Genomic DNA, 23,524 nt, shown 5'->3' with positions numbered 1-23,524 from the left:
CAAAGTTACAGTTTAAATTAAAACGTGAATACCTTTGGAATGGGACAAAAATATATATGTTCCGTGTTTTTAAAAAATAGGTTTTAGTTGTAATATGAACTTTGTTTTGTTACAACATGGGTCTGGTTCACTATATAGGTGTCCAGCTTCCTGTTTGGTCAGCATGTTTTGTACTGTATATGAAATTTCAAAAAAAGCATATGGTGCTTTTATTTTTTTAAGGAATTATGAGCACTCTACTAAATATCCAAGAAATACTGAGGCAGCCGACATAGGCTGGTATTGAACCAGCAACCCTTGAATTATGAATCCTATCCTCTACAGTGTTACTGTGGCTCTCTCCAACTTTTACAGCATGGTGACAGAGGTAAATTTTTTGTTTTGAAATTAGTTTGATGGTATGTGAATTTCAACTTGTCTATTTCATACAAGACTGTTTCAGAGAACCTGCTTGAAATTAGTTTGATGGCATGTGAATTTCAACTTCTTCTTGTTGTTTTAGGGTTTAACGCCAGTTTTCAGCATAAGATAGGCTATACATGGTGGCCAGTATAACGGGTGGAGGAAGAAACCTGGAAAACCCAGGGAAGAACCACCGACCCACGAGAAGCTACTGGCAGGCTTTCCCATGTACCCTTGCTAGCCGAGCACTGGACTCGAACCCACGCAGACAGAGGTGAGATGGCAGTGATCTGGAACAGTGAGCGCTCTAGACCACTCGGCCACTCTGGGCTCCAATTTCAACTTGTCTATTTCATACAAGACTGTTTCAGAGGACCTGCTTGAAATTAGTTTGATGGCATGTGAATTTCAACTTCTTCTTGTTGTTTTAGGGTTTAACGCCAGTTTTCAGCATAAGATAGGCTATACATGGCGGCCAGTATAACGGGTGGAGGAAGAAACCTGGAAAACCCAGGGAAGAACCACTGACCCACGAGAAGCTACTGGCAGGCTTTCCCATGTACCCTTGCTAGCCAAGCACTGGACTCGAACCCACGCAGACAGAGGTGAGATGGCAGTGATCTGGAACAGTGAGCGCTCTAGACCACTCGGCCACTCTGGGCTCCAATTTCAACTTGTCTATTTCATACAAGACTGTTTCAGAGGACCTGCTTGAAATTAGTTTGATGGCATGTGAATTTCAACTCGTCTATTTCATACAAGACTGTTTCGGAGGACCTGCTTGAAATAAAAACAAATCTGAAATATCTCATGTTTCTCTTTAATGTCCAAAGTTAAATACAAGAAGCCCTGTGCAAAAAATACAGTGTTTCACATTTCTTGATGGTTTCAGTAAAAATGCACAACAGAACTCAATCTTGTCCTTCCCCACTGTACTAGATATTTTCATGGAACTAGTGTTCAGAAAAATGACCTTGAAACCAGACCAATCGGCATATGGAGAATTCAAGTATTTTTTTTTAGTTATTCTTACACCACATCAAAAAATGTTATTATGAATTACTTATTTTTATAACAAACTTTACACAGGACAACATGCATAAGAACTACGTTTTTTTTAGAACAGTATTTCCTAAATTACACTATGTACAAAGTGTTTTGTGTTGTCTCTTCCAGATTTTGAATTGAAATATTCATATCATACCAAAATATTTACAAGAAGTAAACTCTGTAATATAATCCATTTACTCTATGTATTCAAAGGTGACTAGTCATGGAAATTAATAATATCAATACGTTCTATTTTCATCAAGTTAATATGTAATAACAAATCTTGCTTAATTGCAAGGACTGAACTATTCTGTGCATAAATATTTTAAAACAAGCTACTTGAGAATTTACACAAGAGGCTCAAGTGGGTCTGATATCACACACCTGGCTTACATAAAAGCTGATTGTTTCACCGTGACCAATGACCAAGCAGGCTTGTATAGTACACAGCCTAGGTGATCTATCACCCAAATGCTGTGGTAAAAAGATCAGCCAGTCAGCTGTAAGGTATCATTAATATGCACTGATCTCCCATTTTATAAAACCTAAAACAATAATGATGTAAACTTAAGATGGAGCAAATTCCAATTGGAATTTGAACATTATAGTAGTAACAACCTCAACTGATCCTATACAAGGACACATCATATAATATGCACGAATTTCACTTATAATCATACCTGACCAAAAATATGATAAAATGTCCTGTTCATCAAATTTGACCAAAATCCTACAAAATAAAAATAGTCTACAGGGTGGTAAATCTACATGTCAGCTGTAAGACCACTTTATAAATATATGCACAAGTTTTGGTCATAATAAAAATCATTCAACATCTTGACAACATTAGCCCATTTACTAAGTTTGATTAAACTGGGTTATAAATAGTTTCTCAAGTGGTAAGGAACACAGACAATTATGTGCAAGATCACTTTATTATGCGTAGATCTTGCTTATAATAATAAACATACATCTTGATGATAAAAGCCAAAATTGGATAAGAATTGTGGCTTCCCGAGTGGTAATAAGCTCAGATTATGATAACTTCATTAATATGCATGGATTTTGCTCATTATCAAAATTGTCCAAGATCTTGATAATATAAGCACACACTGACTGTATTCCATGTTTGGCAAAATATTTGGAATCCAAAGTTGAAACAAGTTCAGCCAATCAGATGCAAGATTACATAATTAATTGGCATTGATTTCTCACATTACCAAACCTATCCAATATCTTGATAATATAAGCCCGTATTTAAAGTTTCATGAAAATTAAACCATGACAAATGGTTTCCAGAGGCTACCAGCATAACCAATTGGAAGCAATATTACCTCATTAATATGCATGCACTCATTATTGAACTTGCACAAGATGATGATGATACAAGGAAATATTCTAAGTTTGATCAAAATCTGATCAAAAACATCCTCCAGATTGGTAGCAAGTTGTCAAACAGCTGCAATATCACCTCATTAATATGCACTGCTCTTGCTCGTTACTGAACTTTTTCCAAGATCTCAATGATGCATATATATATTTCAAATCTGACCAAAACATTGTATCAGAAATACAGCCTCCAGACTGGTAGATCAGATGCAAGATTACCTCATTTATCTGTGTGGACCTCTCTCATTATCAGGCCTATCCAAGATTTGATGACATAAAACCATATTTTACATTTCATCCAAAACAGATCTATGGAGCAACAAGCTCAGCTAATCAGATGCAAGTTCATCTAATTACTGTGCTGACCTTGCTTATTATCAAACTCATATGAGATTTTTTAATGAAATAATCACCGGTTCCAAGTCGGCTCAAAAGTGTATGTACATACAAGAAATGTGGCCTCCTGAGTGGTAACATGCTCAATCAGATGCAAGATCACCTCATTAGGAAGCATGGATTTCCAATCATCATCAAACAAATTTCAAGTCTGGTCAAAATCAGATAAGAAATACGACCTCCAGAGTGGTAATAAGGTTTACCAATCAGATGCAAAATATCCTCATTAATATGCATGGATCTTGCTCATTATCAATCCTGTCCTCGAATTTGATGACATAAACACGTTTCAAGTTTGACTGAAATCAGAAATATGGATACCAGAGTGGTAACAAGCAATTTTTGGACATGTGGCATACACTGGGCTACATGATAAGCTAATTTTGCCTTAAAGCGATATAAGCTAAAAATGAGGCCCTTCTAAATGCATATGAAGACATTCCTGTCTTTTGTATCCTATAGTATATGCCTTAAATTACACCTTTCTGACATACTTTCAATCATAATATTCAAGGGTCACTTAATTCTTGCACATTCATAACAGATTTTTGCAATCTGTTCTTGCACTATATGCAAACTGTACATTTAACAGTACAGCTTTTAATGTGAATACAATCATGAGTTGTGTCACTTAATTTGCAAATAATACAGTCAACTTTTGTTACAATTACATTTACTACAATTTGAATTCCAATAAAATGCTGCACAGACATGTTGAATTTGATCTTCCGAATGGAATATTCAGCAATCCACTCCAACACCAATTTCCCTGTAATAAACATGATTTAATTCTTTGTGATTTTTCTATTGCTAAGGATATGTCATAGTATAGTCCATGAACATTTTTTTTAAAAATTAGTTTTAAATGTACAGCAGTATGGCTTGATCACAAACCATGAATAATGTGCATTCATTTTTAATCATGTGTACCAATCTTTATTTTAAAAAAATATTTTATTACTTTGACACATTTAAATACTAACTTGTGTGAATCTATAAACAATAATGAGAGGAAGTTTGCAATGGCCTGTGTGTTCAGCCCACCCCCCAGATAAATTCCAAACCCAAAATTGGTATTGATGTTGTTGTTGTTGTTTTAGGGTTTAACGCCATTTTTCAGCACAAGACAGGCTATACATGGCGGCCAGTATTAATGGTGGAGGAAGAACCCGGGAAACCCCCGGAAAGAACCACCGACCCACGAGAAGCTACCGGCAAGCTTTCTCACATATCCACATTGGCCGAGCCCGAGACTCGAACCTACGCAGACAGCAGTGAGATGGCAGTGATTCGTGACGGAGAGCGCTTTAGACCACTCAGCCACTCAGGGCCCCCAAAATTGGTATCGAAATAAACATATATTCAAAACTTTACTATTGAAGTTAATTTTGGATGTGGATGAACTTGCAGTATGTATCAGCATTTAATAGCACACCAGCACACTAATGGCTATATGGTGTCAATCAAATGGAGAGACCAAATCACACACATTGACGCCAAAGTGATTGCTAACCCTAACCCGAGAAACTGAGCTTAAGTCTAAGACAAGCATAAACCACTAGAGCTGAAACAGATAAATGAACATCGCAATCAGTATTCAAATATAAAATTGTTATTCAAAAATGTTTGGCAGCATTTTGTAAAAGAAACAAATGAGCTTAAATGTAGACTAGGCAACAGAATTAGTCAACAAAGGAACTATTTCAAACCTACAAAATCACCTTAAATTAAAAAATTTACCAATTACATGGTTATCATAATATTCATATCCTGAATTGACACACTGCTGAAAACATCACCATTTCTATTCACTGTCATTCAGGTGCTCTTGAAAAGATAACACATAACACAGTAAGCCGATCAAGTCCATGGTATAGAACATGGGTTGCCAATGTCATGCAAGCCTCTACATACCAATCAATGTATCCAAATTTAATTAAACTAAATTGCCCAAATGTCTGAGACTTGCAATGTGAACAATAACTTTCCATATAACTGTTTTTTAAACTGCGAGTCCCTGCATTTAACTGAACAAAAATCACTCAGAGTTACTGCACTTCTCTACTTATAGTCCAATTTAAGCAATGAAGGATTGATTTTAGTCATATTATGTTAGAACACAACAACCACATTAATTAGTTTTAGTCATAAATTTAAACAGCTGTACACAAGACCAATAAAATGTAATTTACATGTTCCTAGATTTAGACGTCGATGTGTTTTCAACATGCAATGCAGAACGGTCATCATTAAAGACAAAAGTAGACCACAAAAAAAAGAATTAATTTTAAAGCTTCATCAACAATGATGAATATTTAAATTCTATACCTTACCCCATTATTTGATGATCGGTCAACTGCTGATATCCCCTCTCAGCAAGTATTTAACAAAACATCATGCAATAGTGATATTTTTATCAACCTTACTCCTCTGTATGAAATGTCATTCTGTTGCTTTGGAAGCATATTGGACAGAGCTGTATTTTAATATCAGATTTCCCAGGTATAATCAGCTCCTGGTACTACAAACATCACACCACATGCTAGCACACAATATACTTGCAGATAAGAATAAGTCCTATTTTTACTCATTTTAACAAGTCCAAGTGATTCACATAGACCAATGGCAGTGCCTTATGTACTGACAGATCCAAGTGCATGTTGCTGGCAATGTGTGCTTTAGGAAATAAAAATACTGTATTACTCTAACATAATTAGTATCAACCATCAGCACTGACTATTTAAAACCTGACAGTGATTATCTGATCTGACAACTTAGAGGTCAATTTACTATTAAAACGGAACTTCTTGTGTGAGCTCAGCTTTTCACTCCCACTTGTGTGACCTTATGTGCAACAGTGTACTGAACACATTGCAAAGGTAAGCACAAATCCCTGAACCAGGACATATAGGTGACAGTAACCAAGTTTTCACCGATGGCTGTAATACTTTTCATGATATAATTACATGCCAAGTGTTGTGACTCCATAGGCAACTGTATCACAGAAAATGATCTAAATGTAAAGGTTAATGAAAATCAACAACTGATGAAATATAGGTCACAGTGACATAATTTTCACTGAAAGGTGTAGTGCACTATGACATATCTAAATGACTTCTCTGACCCTTCAAATTACTTGAATGCAAACACTAATCAAGTGTTAATACCAGAGATATGAAAGGACAGACGGAATCCATATTGTAGAATTGCTTTGCAATCTGACCAAAATAATGAGATTCCAAAATAACTGGCAAAATTTTACGTATGAACCATATTTCTGACTCCTATGATCATGGTTTAAGTGGTAAGTTGGGGGAAAATAACTCCTCAAAATTACTTGGTTGATCTTTACAACATTTGTTATTGCAACAAAATGGCTGCAAACAAACCTGGTTGTTGTAACAAAGGTTGACTGTACTTGTGAAACTTTATGATTTACAGTATTAAAAGACTCCCTTACCCACAAATGACAATAAAAAAAATATATGGATCAAAACCAACACTTAACATTGTTTCACTATCACAGATGCTGCACATTTCTATAAAAATGTTGATAAATGAATGAGTACATGTGCCTGTCATTACTAACACCAACTGGATTGCATGAAAATAGTTTATTCTGTAAAACCTGAGGTCACAATATCTCTTCTGAAATATGAAGTGTGTAGTCTGTGACATTTTTACATGAAATGTGATATAATATTTTACACAAGGCAAGTTTCTGTTTCTCTTTAATGAACAGCATGTAAGGATATGATTTTGCTCATCTTAGTTTCACTCAAACATGTTACTTGCAATTATGTTACATACTTACAATGTAATAGATTAAACGCAGAAAATAACAAGTTTCTTCTAGCAAAATCAATGTTAAAATACATCAGGTCTTCAAAAACCAGTACTTTTTGTACTTTCCAATTAATGCAAATTTGTTCACATTAGTAAATTCAAAATTCCATGACATTTGTGTGCATGTATTTAGATTATTAACATTGTAGAAAAATTTTCAACAAGACTCGACTGCACATCAAACCTATCCTTTACTGTTTTCTATACACAAGAATGAACTGCATAGGACTAAAATTAAAGCAAGTTACATTTTTTATGTACAAAATAATGAGATGATAATCAAAGAACCAATAAAAATTTAATCCATGTTTACCAGTTACAGTGAAAGACATTATAGTACAAAAATAAATCATATTTCATGTACATGTTTCAAATTGTCTTTATCTGAATTTATCAGCTCTTCTTTCCATTCTCAAGTACAAAAAGAAAGAATACAAAAGCTGTTTTCAGATGATCCATTTTGTCAAACGTCTCTCTGCCATCTTCAATAAAAACTGTCATGATTGTACAAAGAACTGACCACCCTTTTATGCCACCTTTAAATAAGAACTCGAGATCTGTTACTCCTTCATGTACAAAAAGATCAGTGCTCAAACAGTATCTGCTTGTAGGCCAACTAGGCAAAGACTGGAATCAAGACTTCTTCCCTCGTTTGCTAGTTCTGAGATTCAGGTTAAAGAAAACAAGTCATGTCTGCAGTGAAATGTAAATCGTCAAGTTCACTTTACAATGGTTCCAATATTATGAACAGGCACATTCTCTTTACGAACTCTTTGGAACCATGAACAAGCAATATGATTTTATGAGGGCTTTGATATCACTAAGATTCAAATACTTTATAGTAATAATATTTTTCAGGCATTTTTAAAAGGAATTCACATTATGGAAGAAGACCTCCATTAAGTGATTTTTTTATTATTTTTCTTCATCTTTAACCCCATTATACACGTTTATTGTTCTTTGATATTTCTTTAAAGTCGCAATGTTAACTGGATATGAATGTCTCCACTATCAGGCAGCAATAATGGTTTCTTAGGAATGCTGGATCCTGCCTGCTAATCATGCGTTGCTATATACCCTACATGAAACTGTGACTTTCAACAATATATTCCAAGGAATTATGTTTCACTTGCTCAGATACAATCTGCATGTTTCAATTTTAAATGATTTGAACATGCCTGTGGGATAGAAGGATGGTATAAATCCATGAATATGTAAGAGCCGACTTCCTAATTAAATATGTATTAGCCTTGTCCCGTAAAGGGCTTTAGGCCTATGGCCAATACAGGCTTTATGATTAAAGTCAAAGTATGATATTAATAAGCCCTTCAATGGTTTGAGACTTAACATCATTTAAAAAAACACTTTAATCAAACACTTAACAATGAATCTCATATGACCTTGACAATACCAGAGAGTTGCAGCATGGGTTGGGGTGCATGGATTGAGAGGGCTAAGATCTTAATTCCAAAGTTCACACAACAAAAACTTGACCATTAATCAATATGACCATGACAGTACCAGAGAGTTGCAGCATGGGCTGTCACACAGCATGGGGTGCATGGATTTAAAGGGCAAAGATTCCTAATTCCACAGTTCACACAACAAATACTTGACCATTAATCTTATATGATCTTTACAGTGCCTGAGTTTGCAGTGGGTTGGGGTGTATGGATTGAATGAGCAAAGATCGTTTATTCTATAGTTCTTGTGTGATAGCAAATACTGCCAGGGTTTCAACTTGTGACCAAACAGGAAAATCTTTAAATGAAAATAGGACTTTGTATCAAGTCTTCAACAAAAGATTTTCAAAAATACTTTTATCCTTGGGAATAAGAACAAAGGTAGAGGTGCACGAATATAAGAGCAGACCTCCCTGACTCTGCAGTCCACATATGACAGCTATCCCTTTCAGGCTTGTGACTTGTAACCATACAGAAAAACTTCAACCAAAGGATTGACAAAGAATGACAAATTACCTTGACCTTGCATGAAGATTACAAGGAAGGCTAGGATGAATGGCTTTGAAAAGGCAGAGTCCTCTAATTAAGTGTTCTTGGTATTACAGTTATCCCTCTTAGGGTTGGAAGGCTAGGATGAATGGCTTTGAAAAGGCAGAGTCCTCTAATTAAGTGTTCTTGGTATGACAGTTATCCCTCTTAGGGTTGGAAGGCTAGGATGAATGGCTTTGAAAAGGAAGAGTCCTCTAATTAAGTGTTCTTGGTATCACAGTTATCCCTCTTAGTGTTGGAAGGCTATGACCATACACAAAAACTTTACTGATGCAGCTGCAGCTGAAGTAACACCTACCATACATACTCTCAAATCCAACAAGATAGACCTGATCTGCTGTTGCATAATGAGTTGGTTGATCAGGACACACTGTACTACTGATTACTCCAACAAACTGCATAGACCCAGATCTGCTGGTGAAATCTGTGATAGATCTGGGTCTGTGCAGTATGCAGTTGACCTTGACTTATTAGTGAGTATGTATGGTAGGTCTTATCTACGTTGAAGCAGGTGAAACAAAAACTTCAGTGCAAAATCTTAACACTGATGCCACTGGAAAAATGATACAAAGGTCTCACTATCTACTAATCTAACATGTCGGGAAGGATACAATATCTACTAATCTAACATGCCGGGAAGGATACGATTTCTCTTTCTCTGCCTTTTCTTTGTACTTTCTCTTCTCTTTTTCTTTGTGACTTGCTGGAGGACTGGAGTGAGTGGGTGAAGGGGTCACATCCCTGTGTTCCTGAAATACACAGGTAAACAGTTATAACATTAATCAAGTAGTACATATGGCAGCCTATTTTTGAACTGCAGATGTGTAAATGGTGTCTAGAAAACCATGCATAAAAGCATCGAATATAGTCAATTATAGCTTAGTATTAATAGTATGATGAGAAAAATAGGACATATCCACAAAGCTGCCAACCTTCCAGTATCGCAATTAGTGAAAACAGGGATAAAAATTAGTGAATTGGACATGAATTAATGAAAAATACCATGACAATAACTCCATCCACTCTGACAATCAATACTACTCTATATCAAGATTGCAATATAAAACTAAAACACTACATATATGCAGAAATATATCTGTATTTCTATTTATTATCGTATGCATAAATTCACTTGTTCTTGTGGTTATTTATCAAGACATGATACTGTGGCAGACTTGAACTTCCTCAACTGCTTGATTGTAAATTTATTTTCAAAACAGTTCAGACTTCTTGCTTGCTGGTTGATCTTGGTGCCTAAAATTGCTGACAAATTTTCTGCACCTAAGGAGGCCTAAAGTCTGTCTTATTTTTCCTCACTAGAGAAAATAATCTTTCACTGTCTCTGTTGCTGTGAGGAATGCACAGGAGCTGCAGCACTTCTGGTTCTTCCACAGGAAAATTTGGAAGCAATCTTCGAGTCCAGGAACATTGTCGGAACAAATGTTTAGCATCGTCTCTAGCTGATAAAGGTAGATTGTGCTCAACAAGAAAACTCACAAATAATGCTTCAGCGTTGGTAGCTTGCAGGTCTTCCGTCGATGGCTTAAAATATTCCAGAGCTGAAATCTGCGAATTCTTAATTTTCCCAACTTCTATGTGTTTTTTTTGCAACTGATGTGCTTCCTCGCATCATCTCTGCCACCATGCCCAATACTAAAATTTGTGGCACAGTGTGTACAAAAAACATGATGTATATCAATGTTTAATGGTAGAATGCACTGCCAATTTTTGGTATATTCCAAATTAAACTTCACTTTTTGAGCAATACATTTCTTTTTCCTTGGTGGTAAAGCCATTTTCAAGATCTTATATGAAATGCCGAACGGTAATTCAAATCAGTGTTGATAATGCATGCGCAGAGCAAAATTGCGGTTAGGCCCCAGTTTCTCTCAAAAGCATTTGTAAAACTACTCATATATATATATATAGTTGCTTGCTACCGGGCCAACTGTATCAATCGGATGTAGTTCTACTAATATTGCGACCAGCAGTACTGGACCATTTTGGCAACTGCCAATATCACGACTAGCACTTAAAGAGAAATAGGTTATTTTATTAAAGATTTAAAATAACTGAGAATTGGAGAATTCATTAAGTTTTTGCTTGTGGCATGAATCTGTGAATCACTGAAAAAGTCGTTAAATTCACGCCAAAATCGTGAGGGTTGGCATCTATGTATCCATTATAAATCTTAACAATTCTAAATATCAACAATAATCTTCACAATTCTAAACATTAACAATAATGACAACTGATGCTAGGGGTAGATCCCATACACCTGTTCTTGTGCAGGTGAGGAAAAGGAGGACTTCTAAATTTAGAATGATTTGAAAATGATGTAACTACAGTACCTTCTTACTGCTAGATTTGGATGGAATGTCATCATCTCTATGATGACAGTCGTCTTCTTTCCAGTGAGAATGTCTTTCTCGTTCAATGTCTTTCAGACGCAGCCTGTCATCAGGGTCTCCATTAACTTTTGATGCTATTCGGCCTAATTAGAAAGAAAAACAAATTTTAATAACTTTCACACGGAAATTTCTGCATCGCTGAATTTTAATTACCTTTAAATTTCTAAACTTGCTTGTTTACCTCCTTGTGATTTTGTAGTTCTCCCAATTTTTTTTGCTATATTTTAAAAAGTGTAAACTAGAAGATCTAAAATGGGGGTGTGCAAGGTCAAGTACACCATCAAAACTAAAATAGTTTAAAAACTAAAAGTTGGCCCTTTAAAGAATAATGAACGCTCCTCCCCAAAATTGCATACACATGCAAACACACACATCCTGGATATGCCCCATAGCATATTTTTCACAATTAATAAGCAGGTTACAAACATTTTAAAATTAAACTACTTGGATATTTGTTCAAATTCTTTATAATGGATGTCAGAAGAAAAATTAAGATATGATTCCAGTGACCACTTTCTTAACGTGATAGGCAAAATGACTTTGTAAGCAGGTGTCAGAGCGATGAATTTGCTCAAGTCTGCAGGAATATGGTGAGTGAAGTAATGTCTTTATATTGGCAGATATTGATATGGTACAAGCAATATTTTGAGGCCTCTAAATAAGCTCTTGATGGTATTTTCATGTTAAGCACCATTTATCTTAAACAAGCTGGTGATCATTTTTTTTAAATTTCGTTTTTTTTAAAAATTCTCCAGTACATGTACTTAGATCAGAAAAATGTAATGTGCATTTGGGAAAAATTATCACAGTGCCAATTTTTGGATTTTTCAAATACTTGTATGGCCATTTATTCTTGCATTTGTAATACTTCTTACAAAGCATTTATTTTATTGACTATTATTTACACTTCCTTTGCATATCTGTGTGCAGAATCATTTAAATTTAATGACTGCAATGAACCATACTAAAATATGTAAATAACAGGTATGGTGGTAAGTTTAGACAAACACAATTATTTACACTACACTCATATTGATACCAATGCCATTAACATTCTCTGATCTCCATCAAATTATCTATTCTTTACCAGGGGTATTCTCCATGCTTCGCCTTTTCTTGATTGCCACTTCTAAGTCATCTGGTAAAGAGTCCTGAAAGCAAACAGGTCATAGTAAGATCACTCTGAATCATTTGCATCAGTCTTCAACAGCAATTACTGTCCTCAATAAGCCTTTGCATCAGTCTTCAACAGCAATTACTGTCCTCAATAAGACTTTGCACCAGTCTTCAACAGCAATTACTGTCCTCAATAAGGCTTTGCATCAGTCTTCAACAGCAATTACTGTCCTCAATAAGACTTTGCATCAGTCTTCAACAGCAATTACTGTCTTCAATAGGACTTTGCATCGGTCTTCAACAGCAATTACTGTCCTCAATAAGACTTTACATCAGTCTTCAACAGCAATTACTGTCCTCAATAAGACATTGCATCAGTTTTCAACAGCAATTACTGTCCTCAATAAGACTTTGCAGTCTTCAACAGCAATTACTGTCCTCAATAAGACTTTGCATTGGTCTTCAACAGCAATTACTGTAATCAATAAGGCTTTGCATCAGTATTCAACAGCAATTACTGTCCTCAATAAGACTTTGCATCAGTCTTCAACAGCAATTACTGTCCTCAATAAGACTTTGCATGTCTTTAACAACAATTACTGTCCTCAATAAGACTTTGCATCAGTCTTCAAGTACCATTTAGTAATTTACACACAGTCAAATAGTATGTACCTACTGTTAACCCTAAACTATAATTTACATTGAAACATGGATCATATTCACTTTTGGTGCAAAATATACAAGAAAAGTTCTTACTTGAAATATATGACAATTACACAACTTTTTTAAAATAAAATATAGTGGCTCAGTGGTTAGCATGTCAGACTCAAAGATTGTGGGTTCACATCCTACTATCATACTGGCCTGGGAGAGCAATAATTGTGTCCTTCATCAAGGCCCTTACTCCAACTGCCATAGCACTAAATAACATACTTTTGCTGATGCCATAAATCAGAAAAAAATCCCCCAAACCAAATAATAAAATATAGGATAATTATCAGACAAACATTTAATAATTTCTCCAATGCTAAAAATTAAACCACATCCACTTACATCTGTCCACCATACCTCCGATTTACTAGTATTACCAACAAGACCTATAATTACAGAACTGAAATGCTTTGCTCCAAGTGTCTAATTTGCTGTCAGTCAGCAAAACTGTGCTGAAAGTTAGTATAGTCAAAACATATAAAAGTTGAGAATATCAAAAATACAAGAAAATATTCTAAAATATAAGACTTTTATAAGATTCTATATTTTAATAAGAAAATGAATGATCCTTGATTTAGACTATGACAGGTTTCATTAATTTATTTGAATTTATTACATGATGAAAAACACATTTACAAATCCACAAAATACTTTTTGTGAGACGATTTACATTTGGATGCCCTGGACATTATGCTTGTCTTCATTAAATCAACACAATTTGTGATGTTGTGAGGCATTTCTTTATGTGTGGCATACAAAAAAATAATATGGATTTAGGAACCTAAATATTGCAGTAGTCATGTCATAAACAAAATTCCAACAAGGTGTTTAGTTGTAAACAAGCATTCCTTGCCAGCAGGAGCATTTTTGTGGTAGCCACCAATGTAAAGGCCCGAATAGGTGGGGAAGAAGAAGAAAAAAAGCCTCCCAAGCATCAAAATCATACCACAATGACCTAGGTTTTAGCACCAGTTACTTTTGTCAAATTATATTTCATATATCAATTTTCAAGAATGTGGTGAAAAAGGGTCTAAGATATTGAGTGTGTAACAGAAAGAACAGCTGAAAATACAAGTCACTCAAGCATGACAACTGGATCACACTGACCTAGTTTGGTATGTCAGAGTCAACTTTCTTTTTACATGAATCAGGATAAAAGCTACTGAATGCAAAATTAATCAATGAACAAATTAATGAACATGCAAAATCCCATCTCAACTTAATTATTAACAAGAGGATAACAATAATGATGTTGGTGGATGATTATATTTACTGTAACACTTGAGATGAGGGAAATGTTAACAAATTTCATGATAATATTATTTCATCATCATAACATTGAAGTTTTTACATCATTCTATTACCAATATGTGAACGCAATGTTTACCCTCTATAAACCAGCTCCTGTCAAAATACTACCATAAAAAAGATACACAATACAAACTCTCCTCATTGCCACAAATAAAAACAAGATCCACAAATCCTAACTGAAATTTAAAGTATTTAATGACAATGCAAAGTCTGCCAACAAAAAGAAAGGTTCCATATGGCTGTACAAAAAACTGCCAACAATAGGTTCCATAAGACTACAAAACCTGCCAAGAAAAGGTTCCATATGGCTGTAAAAACCTACCAACAAAAGGTTCTGTATGGCTGTAAAAAAAGACTGCCAAGAAAAGGTTGTGTATGGCTACATAAAACCTGCCAATAAAAGGTTCCATGTGGCAATACAAAACCTGCCAACAAAAGGTTCATATGGCAATAAAAATCCTGCCAACAGAAGGTTCCATATGGCAATATAAATCCTGCTGACAAAAGGTTCCACATGGCCATAAAAGAAAATGTCAACAAGAGGTTCCATATGGCAATACAAAACCTGATAGCAAGATGTTTGATATGGCAATACAATATCCAATACAAAATCTGACAAGATGTTCCATATGGCAATACAACACCTAATACAAAACCTGAAGAATGATGTTCTGTATGGCAATACAACACCTAATACAAAACTTGACAAGATGTTCCATATGGCAATAGAACACCTAATACAAAACCTGAAGCATAATGTTCTGTATGGCAATACAACACCTAATACAAAAACTTGCAACCAAGAGGTTCCATATGGCAATGCAAATCTTGCCAACAAAAGATCCATATGGCACTACAAAACTTGCCAACTAAAGGGGTTCCATAAACTTCTTAAACATTTCTTCTGGGATCTAAATAAAAGTATCATGGCAAAATATTACAAACACAATTTACATTTGATATCATGCACAAATTTATAAGACTTGTGTATAATCAGTGTTAATTAGCCCAATTTTTAAATATCTGTTCACATAATATTTTTGGCACTATCTAATACCATCATGCATGTATTATATATTGGTATCATTTCCTGTATTTCTCTTAACAAGACTGTCATCTTGGGGATCATGCATTTCAGAAGCATTGTCTATTTCAATTCACTGTCCGCATTTTTCATGCAATTTATTAGTTTTGATTCCTCATAAATTAAAAGTACACATTTTTCAAACAATTTTAAACTGACAAATTACTATACCTCGTAATCAATGGCACAGTGAAGGCATATAATATCCAGTAATTCTACCAGTAGCAATTAAAAACATGATCCTCAGCATTTTCTCTTAGTGTCAACTAGATAAGAAGTCTTTCAGAGACAACCCTCATCTTGATATGACCATCAGAAAGAGCCTGAATAATTATTCAATATGGCTGGAAAAGCAACCATGTTGGAGGTCTGATCAAAAGTTTTAGGGTTTCCTAATTGGCCAAGTGGTCAATGACATTTGCTTTTGCAGATCACTCCCACATTGTACCCTTGTTTATGAGAGATTGAATCTTGGCTCAACTAAAAAGGGTATTTGAGAAAGCTTGCCAGTAGCTTCTCATTGTTTGGCAGTTCTTTCTGGGTTCTTCTTCCAAACATACTGACCGCTATGTATGGACAGTCATATATTAAAAAATGGTGTTACATCCCACAACACCATAAACAGCACCATTTTCATTTTTAGATCATTTACATATCATGAGCATACTGGATGCCACATCACAATTTGCATTTCAGACTGCCCAGACTCGTAAGAAGTCTTTTATTAAAACCACCATGTCACTACAGCCATGATTATGGTCATATTTGAACCATTTTTATTTAGTTCAAACTAGACATCCTAAGTAGTCTTTCAGTGAACTCCCATATTAATGCAGTCATCCAAGTTGGAACTTTATATCTGGAAAATTCTGATAAGCATTAAAATCTAATTTTAAAAAACTATGCAGAGAAACATGAATACCAAATTAAAGTGTTTACCTGAAGTGGTTTTTGCCTAAATGAGCAAAACAGGTTTCGTTTAACACATTAACCCCTGGAGGTTTTTGTTGTTTTCGCCTGAAATTCGAGTAGGAAACACATCTTGAAAGCTATTTCTGAAATAATCCTAAGAAAGCCACTTCCAGGTGATTTTCTAATAACATAATGCCTAGTTGTGTTAGAAACATCGTTTTTCATTGGCTATTTGGCTCGCACATGAGCAGAAGGGTAAAAGTTCTTTTTTTATATTAACGGACCCGTTATTTTCGTATTGAGACCACTCTTTATTCCAAATGTCCATCTTATCCTACTTTTTGCAAAGGTTCATCTGTCTGTTTGCAGTTCATACCAGTCTGCCTTAGATCTGAGACCAAAAAGTCTAAAATCCAGACACAAAATCGGATTCCAACCATGGGCGAATTTTGGGTGGAAAAAAAACAATTGGGTCCAAAAAATGAAGATTTTCCCTCTGTATTTTGTACTGCAACTAGAACTTCTAGATTATTTGGTATCATTGTAGAGCTACATCTGCCCTTCTATAATACCACCCACTTTAGTGTATCATACATGACCATGACACTACAGAGCTCGGCAGTAGGCTCCTACCTCCTGCCATGTAAACTCATCACCAGGGGTTAATGTGTTAAAAAAAAACAACAAATGCTGAGTAAAAAAGTACTACCAGAATGTTATCACCAATTATTCGGTAAAGTCATCTTCACCTATTAAATATCAGTCCTTTTGAAAATGCAGAAAAGATATAAAAACAAAGATTTTTAAAAAGAAACCATTTTTTATGATATCAAAGAGGAGACACCTTAATAAACTGATAGAAACTTGAAAGTATTTGATATCTTTCTTTCAAATCATTGTTCATGAAATTTGCTTCTGAAGCTATTATCATTGTTCAAAACGAGAAGCCAAATTTTCTTGGGTGAGGTCAGTCTTGGAGTAACCCTAAAGTATAGCCAGTGTGACCACTATTATAAGCATAATTCATTCATTAGTAATCATCATTATTAGCTACTATTGCTAAGGCCTCAAACATAACTCTTTTGGTCAGGTTCTACGAAATTATACACAAACTCGTGGATATTCCCCCTAACACCTTATATAAAGCAATCGACCAGAATCATCTGACACATGCACCATCCATATCCAAGTTACATTACTAAAAACACAATACCCCAAAAATGACCTTTAAAATTTCAGTGCAGTCTTTGAATCAAGAATTATAGGTCACAAAGACCTCTTTTGCAATATGGGTGAACTACTGAGAGTCAACTCTAACCAAGTAGCATGACTCTATGCAAGAGAGTATGCACACAGCATGCCAAGTCCAAAAAGAAATCAAAAGTGTATTTTAAAACAAGAGTCCCTGGAATGGAGTGATGCTCTACTATCTGAAAAGAACTTCCAGAAATTCAAGATATGACCATTTGTTCCTTTAAACTTCTGAATGATGAAACCATCTCTGATATTCCTCAGCAACAAGATTTTCAAATGAGCTGCTGCAGCAACCATATTGGATGTATCATTAGAACCATTTTCATTTAGGATCAACATGGAAATTCCATGTCGATATGACCATCATTTCTGAAGGACTTATTATAGCAAGATTTTCAAGTTGGCCACCATGGTTAGATAATCATCATTTTCATTAAAAACCAACCAGACACCATATCTTCTGTGTGAAAACCCATGTTGATTTGACTTTGGATTTAGGATTAGTGATAAAATGATTGCCATGATGGCTGCAATGGTGGCTAAATCTGAGGCCAGACTGGCATCGTTTTCATTAAGGGATAACTAGACATTGTATTCTCTAGTGAAAACTCCATGGCAATATGACTATCCATTTAGAAGTGTCAAGATGAATGCCAAGGTATCCATACTAGACTCATGATTGATGCCAATTTCATTCAGTACCAACTAACACCACAGGAAATCTTCTGATGAAAATCTAATGTCAAATACTTTCCATCTTGGAGTAGTGATATGATTTTCAACATGTCATGTATTTCTAAGGATCTGTTGCCTTTATCAATTTAGAATATACATCCTGTTGGACATCAGACTGGCACGATTTTTAATTAAGACCAATCACACACCATAAGAAGTCTGTTGGAAACTCATCATTGACATAACTTTTCATTCTGGATAAGAAGCAATAGCCAGATTTGTATAATGGTTTTCAATGGTGGCCATATTGGATGTCACATCAGTGTAATTTTCATTTAGGACTAACCAGACAATATAAGACATCTTTGAGTCAAAACCCTATGAAGATATGACCATCTATTCTGGAGAAGTTGCAATAACAAGATTTCAAGATGGCAACTGTGTCAACCATATGTGATGTCCAACTGGAACAATTTTCATTTATAACTAACTAAACGTCATAAAAAGTCTTCTGGTGAAAACCCCATGTTGAAGTGACCTCCTCTTCAGGAGGACTAGCAATAACAATATTTTGAAGATGGCAAACTGGATATGAGATAAGATCATTTTAATTTAGGACCAAGTAGACCATGGGATGCATGTGTGTATACAGCTTATGAATAGCAATAACAAACTTGTGCTAATAGATGGATGTCAGATGACAGACAACAGGCCACACCACAAGTTTTTGTCTATGTTTAGTGGCTCATGTGCAATTGTACTAACAATCTATTATGAATAGATGAACAGAAAACCATGGCCAAATCAGTATGCCACCATTGGATAGTGGAGCATAAAATAAATCTCAATATTGTGGTGGTATCTCATCCACGATAATATCAAAACTCTTTTTAAACAAATATTTGGAATAATTTAGTGAAACCCTGGCCTGATATAATGTAATTTAAGCCTACCCTCTTTTTTTCTTTTCTGTCTCTGTCTTTCTCCTCCCTGGGTGGTGACAAACTCTGAAAAAATGATAACATGAAATATAATTTCCTCCTCTACTTCAAAATTCAGCATGAGAAACATGACATTATACAAATATTTGTGTTCATATATAAATACTGCCTTCATCTTTGTCCAATTTCGTCTCTAGGTCGCAATCTTTTTTTTTTTGCTGGCTAAAAAGACTTGAATTTAGATTGTTTAAATAGACTTTTTCAAGGTTTTAATTCTTTTTATAGGTTCAGGACACAAAGCAGTTAAAAATTATCTCTATGAGTGAGCATAACATTTATTAAAATTTGGATAAAGTCTCAAAGGATCGATTAAATAAACTGACTGCATGTCTTTAATGTGCATAATTTGCCCAATTTCTTGACTATTTTTCGTTGGGTCGAAGTAGAGCCATTCACCACTTAAAAAAAAAAAGTAATTTTAAATTTAGGTTTATTTCAGGATTTTTTAATGGTTCTTTTTTTTTAAAGGTTTCTAAAGTCAAAATATAATGGGGGGGGGCTTAGGTTCACTTCTAACCCTGTATTTTGAATCTTTTCAATAAAACTGACACTTGCCTGTGCTAGATAAACCAATCTATACAGATCAGTGTATTTGTTCACTATCTGGATATTATTGATCCTTAAAATACTCAGTATTTTCTATTTACTGTTGCAACAGCCCAACACCTTTATCTGCCAAAATTATTTTAATAGTTTTTCTTGCCCAAAAAAAGAAAAACAAGCTGAAATGTTTAATTATTTTTAACCACATCTGCTTATGCATATTATATATAAATCTACTGTACACATTACAATGGTGTATTACTGATCTGATATGGAGAATATGCTATCATCCTGCCAAATGCAGACTAGTCGAACCCGCTAAGAGGGTTTTCTGTTTTTGGTTGTCATTGTATAGCATACAAATCCAAAACAGGCCTAGTCTACAAAGTTAGTAACACAATTTACTTTTGTGAATTATTTTTTTTAAATGGCAATACATGTATAAATTCTGTGTACACCTCCTTGTTGCTATGAACCATTAATGTTAAACCAACAACATTCATTCATGGACATTATAATGTAAGAATTTAAGGATCTAAAAATGTTTTGTTGCCAAATGACATTTATATCAATGAAAATATATACACACCCCACATTGAAGTACAGTGTACAACAGTAATATTCAAAGTTTGTTTATGAACAAGCAGCAAAATTTGACTAATTTACAGCATCCTCCTCAGAAATTTTACCAACATAAATTGAATTTTGTTTGAAACTGTGTTAGCTCAGTTGGTCGCCTTGAACTTTTAATCTAAAGGTTGCAGGTGCTCATGCACTGCAGTGAAGCATGGCTGCAATTTCATTAATATCATGTATCATCTGATTTTTATATACATTTTGATGGGAACCACACTATGAAAATGACTGTAAATATTCAACACACAGAAATTTTAAGAACGTGCATGTTCCAAAATTCCAAAACCAATAGCAGTAAAAAGATATACAAAAACATCAAAAACATACACTGCCTTTTACCCATGAGGATGGATAGCAACTCAGACATCAAAAGACGGGAAAAAAAGACGGAAAGAAATTATAAAATTATAATGTGGAGATAATCTACATGCACTGTAGCACAGGCATGGGAAATTTCCTCCAGGGCACAGGCCAGATAAGTGATTTTTAAAGCCACACCCTATGATGCAACTAATAAAACCAGGTCCTGTGCTGAATCTGTCCTGTAGGACACTAGGAATAAGGAAATTCAAACAGGAACTCCATCACGCAATGATATAAAAAAACCTGAATCAAGCTATGCAAATGAAATCTCATTAAAACAAGATGCCCATTTGGACCTGGTATCATCAAGCTGGCCAATACACTTAAAATTGACCACTTCCCTCAGTACTAATTGTTGTTTTAGGAGTTTAATGCTATTTCTCAGCACAAGATTGGCTATATACCGCAGCCAACGTAACCGGTGGAGTAAAAAACCCTGAGGAAAACCCTGGTAAAACCACAGGCCCACGGGAAGCTACTGGCAGCTTTCTCGCATACCCAAAATGACCAAACCCATGACTCAAACCCATGTGTAACTGCAGTGAAGCATGGCTGCAATTTCATTAATATCATGTATCATCTGATTTTTATATACATTTTCCTGGGAACCACACTATGAAAATGACTGGCAGCTTTCTCACATATCCAAAATGACCAAACCCATGTGGAAAGAGGTGAGATGGCAGTGATCGGTAAAGGTGAGTGCTTTAGACCTCTTGGCAACCAGGGACCCCTAGACTTGATGCAGTATTATAAGAATACAACCTATACAAACTATTTTCCAAACTTAACAGCATGTTGATTTTACTGATGTCACTCTAGTCTAATAAATATTCTTTCCAAAAATAAAGGCATGATTAGTATGCATAGTCTCTTGCCCATAACTGGAGCCATCTAAAGAAAGTTTTCATTTTTACATGTACAAAGCTGCAATGACTTTTGCACGAATTCAACTTATAATTCAGTTCTTTACGGGTTTCTTTACACAAGTAATTAAATCTGAAGTGATTCAGAAACAAATCACCATTGTCAAGTTCTTGCAATAAGTATATTAACTGCCATTAAATAGTGCACAATGCATGTAAAATGTTTCAAGCAATTTAACACAGCAATGCTAGCAACCATCAAACTCTATTTCATCAAACATGTGAAACTTCTTACAAGAATTTTGAATATGGTCAAGTTTTTGGAAATAATTATCTTCACATAAATTTAAAAACTTACTGTGTTCACAAAAATATATCCTTATTGGAGCAAAATCAATATTACAATAAAACACAATAACTGTGTCCAGAAATTTTCATCCTTAATTACAATATTTTAACATCAATTTAATCAAATGTTTTCTTAGTTCTCTTTTTCAACTTAGCAATAGCAACCAATGATTCAGATCTCAAAATTATGAGTGTTCATAAATTTTATCAATGAACCTTATAGTCCGATTTTTCTTCAGCTATAAATGACAAATTATTCATTTTAATCCTTGGATGTATTATTTTGATAATTTTTCAAACTGTACTACTGAAATGTATATATCCTGTCTTCTAAACAAAATGTATTTATTTTGTCAGCATCTTTGCAAGGGGTAGAACCATGTGTAACCCAAATCAGCAATTCTCCATACACAATATCATGGATTATTCTCCTTGCTTGCCTTCAGTTAAAACGCATATGTGTAAGTATTAATAGCATATTATGGTACCTCAACACAACAGTGGCTATATGGTACCAACTAAAAGTAAAACTCAAAAACATGTCAAATGAACTGCACGAAAATTCAAGCAAATAAATCCTTCAAAATAAATTAAAAATGAAGAATGGTAAGAAATAAAAAAAATATAATGATGTTACAATTCTGTAAAACCTATATATAGAGAAAAGAATGTTTAAAGAGAACAAATTACACACATACAAACTGAGACCTATTTCAAACTGCACTGAATTTATATATCATGCATAGATTTTGCAAAACTCATGTGATATCTTGATCATATAAACCTCTATACAATACAAAGATTGATAATTGCAAAAGCATTGACATGCTCAGAAAGTCAAACGCAAGATCATCAAAATGAGTTTATAGTGTTCATAACTGTATCTAAGATCATAATAATTGGAATCCATTTCCAAAGTTTATTCAAATTAAGGTAAAAAATACTGACTCTAATGTGGTAAAAAAGCTCAGCCACTCAATTACAAAATGACCTCACTAATACATTTGGATCTTGCGCTAATTATCAAAATCTATTGAAATCTTGATCATAAAAGTCTATGCGACGAGTCTGATCAAAATCTAGTGAGATCTGGATCATAAAGTCTATGAGACGAGTGTGATCAAAATCTATTGAAATCTTGATCATAAAACTGAATCCAAAACCTAGTCTCAAGACTGATAACAGGCTCAGCCAATTA

General features: G+C 34.6%; 1 protein-coding gene across 2 annotated transcripts in view; it reads right to left on the bottom strand.

The window, feature by feature from the left end:
* Positions 1–1,206: 1,206 nt before the first annotated feature.
* LOC149798387 (THO complex subunit 2-like) overlaps positions 1,207–23,524 on the bottom strand; it is a 124,282-nt gene continuing 101,964 nt past the window's right edge. Inside the window, exons 36-40 of one of the 2 annotated variants that reach the window (XM_089963569.1) lie at positions 19,523–19,576; positions 12,594–12,657; positions 11,447–11,589; positions 9,707–9,844; positions 1,207–7,744 (exon numbers count right to left, since the gene is read on the bottom strand). In XM_089963569.1, coding sequence (XP_089819695.1) covers positions 7,739–7,744; positions 9,707–9,844; positions 11,447–11,589; positions 12,594–12,657; positions 19,523–19,576 — 405 coding nt within the window. In that variant the 3' untranslated portion in view covers positions 1,207–7,738. The remainder of the gene's footprint in view (positions 7,745–9,706; positions 9,845–11,446; positions 11,590–12,593; positions 12,658–19,522; positions 19,577–23,524) is intronic. The other variant, XM_089963570.1, reaches the window with a different exon arrangement.

The sequence above is a fragment of the Sinohyriopsis cumingii genome, chromosome 6, assembly GCF_028554795.1.
Source record: "Sinohyriopsis cumingii isolate HCF-2022 chromosome 6, ASM2855479v2, whole genome shotgun sequence".
Classification (NCBI taxonomy): Eukaryota; Metazoa; Mollusca; class Bivalvia; order Unionida; family Unionidae; genus Sinohyriopsis; species Sinohyriopsis cumingii.
This window is presented reverse-complemented; position numbering and strand designations above follow the sequence as displayed.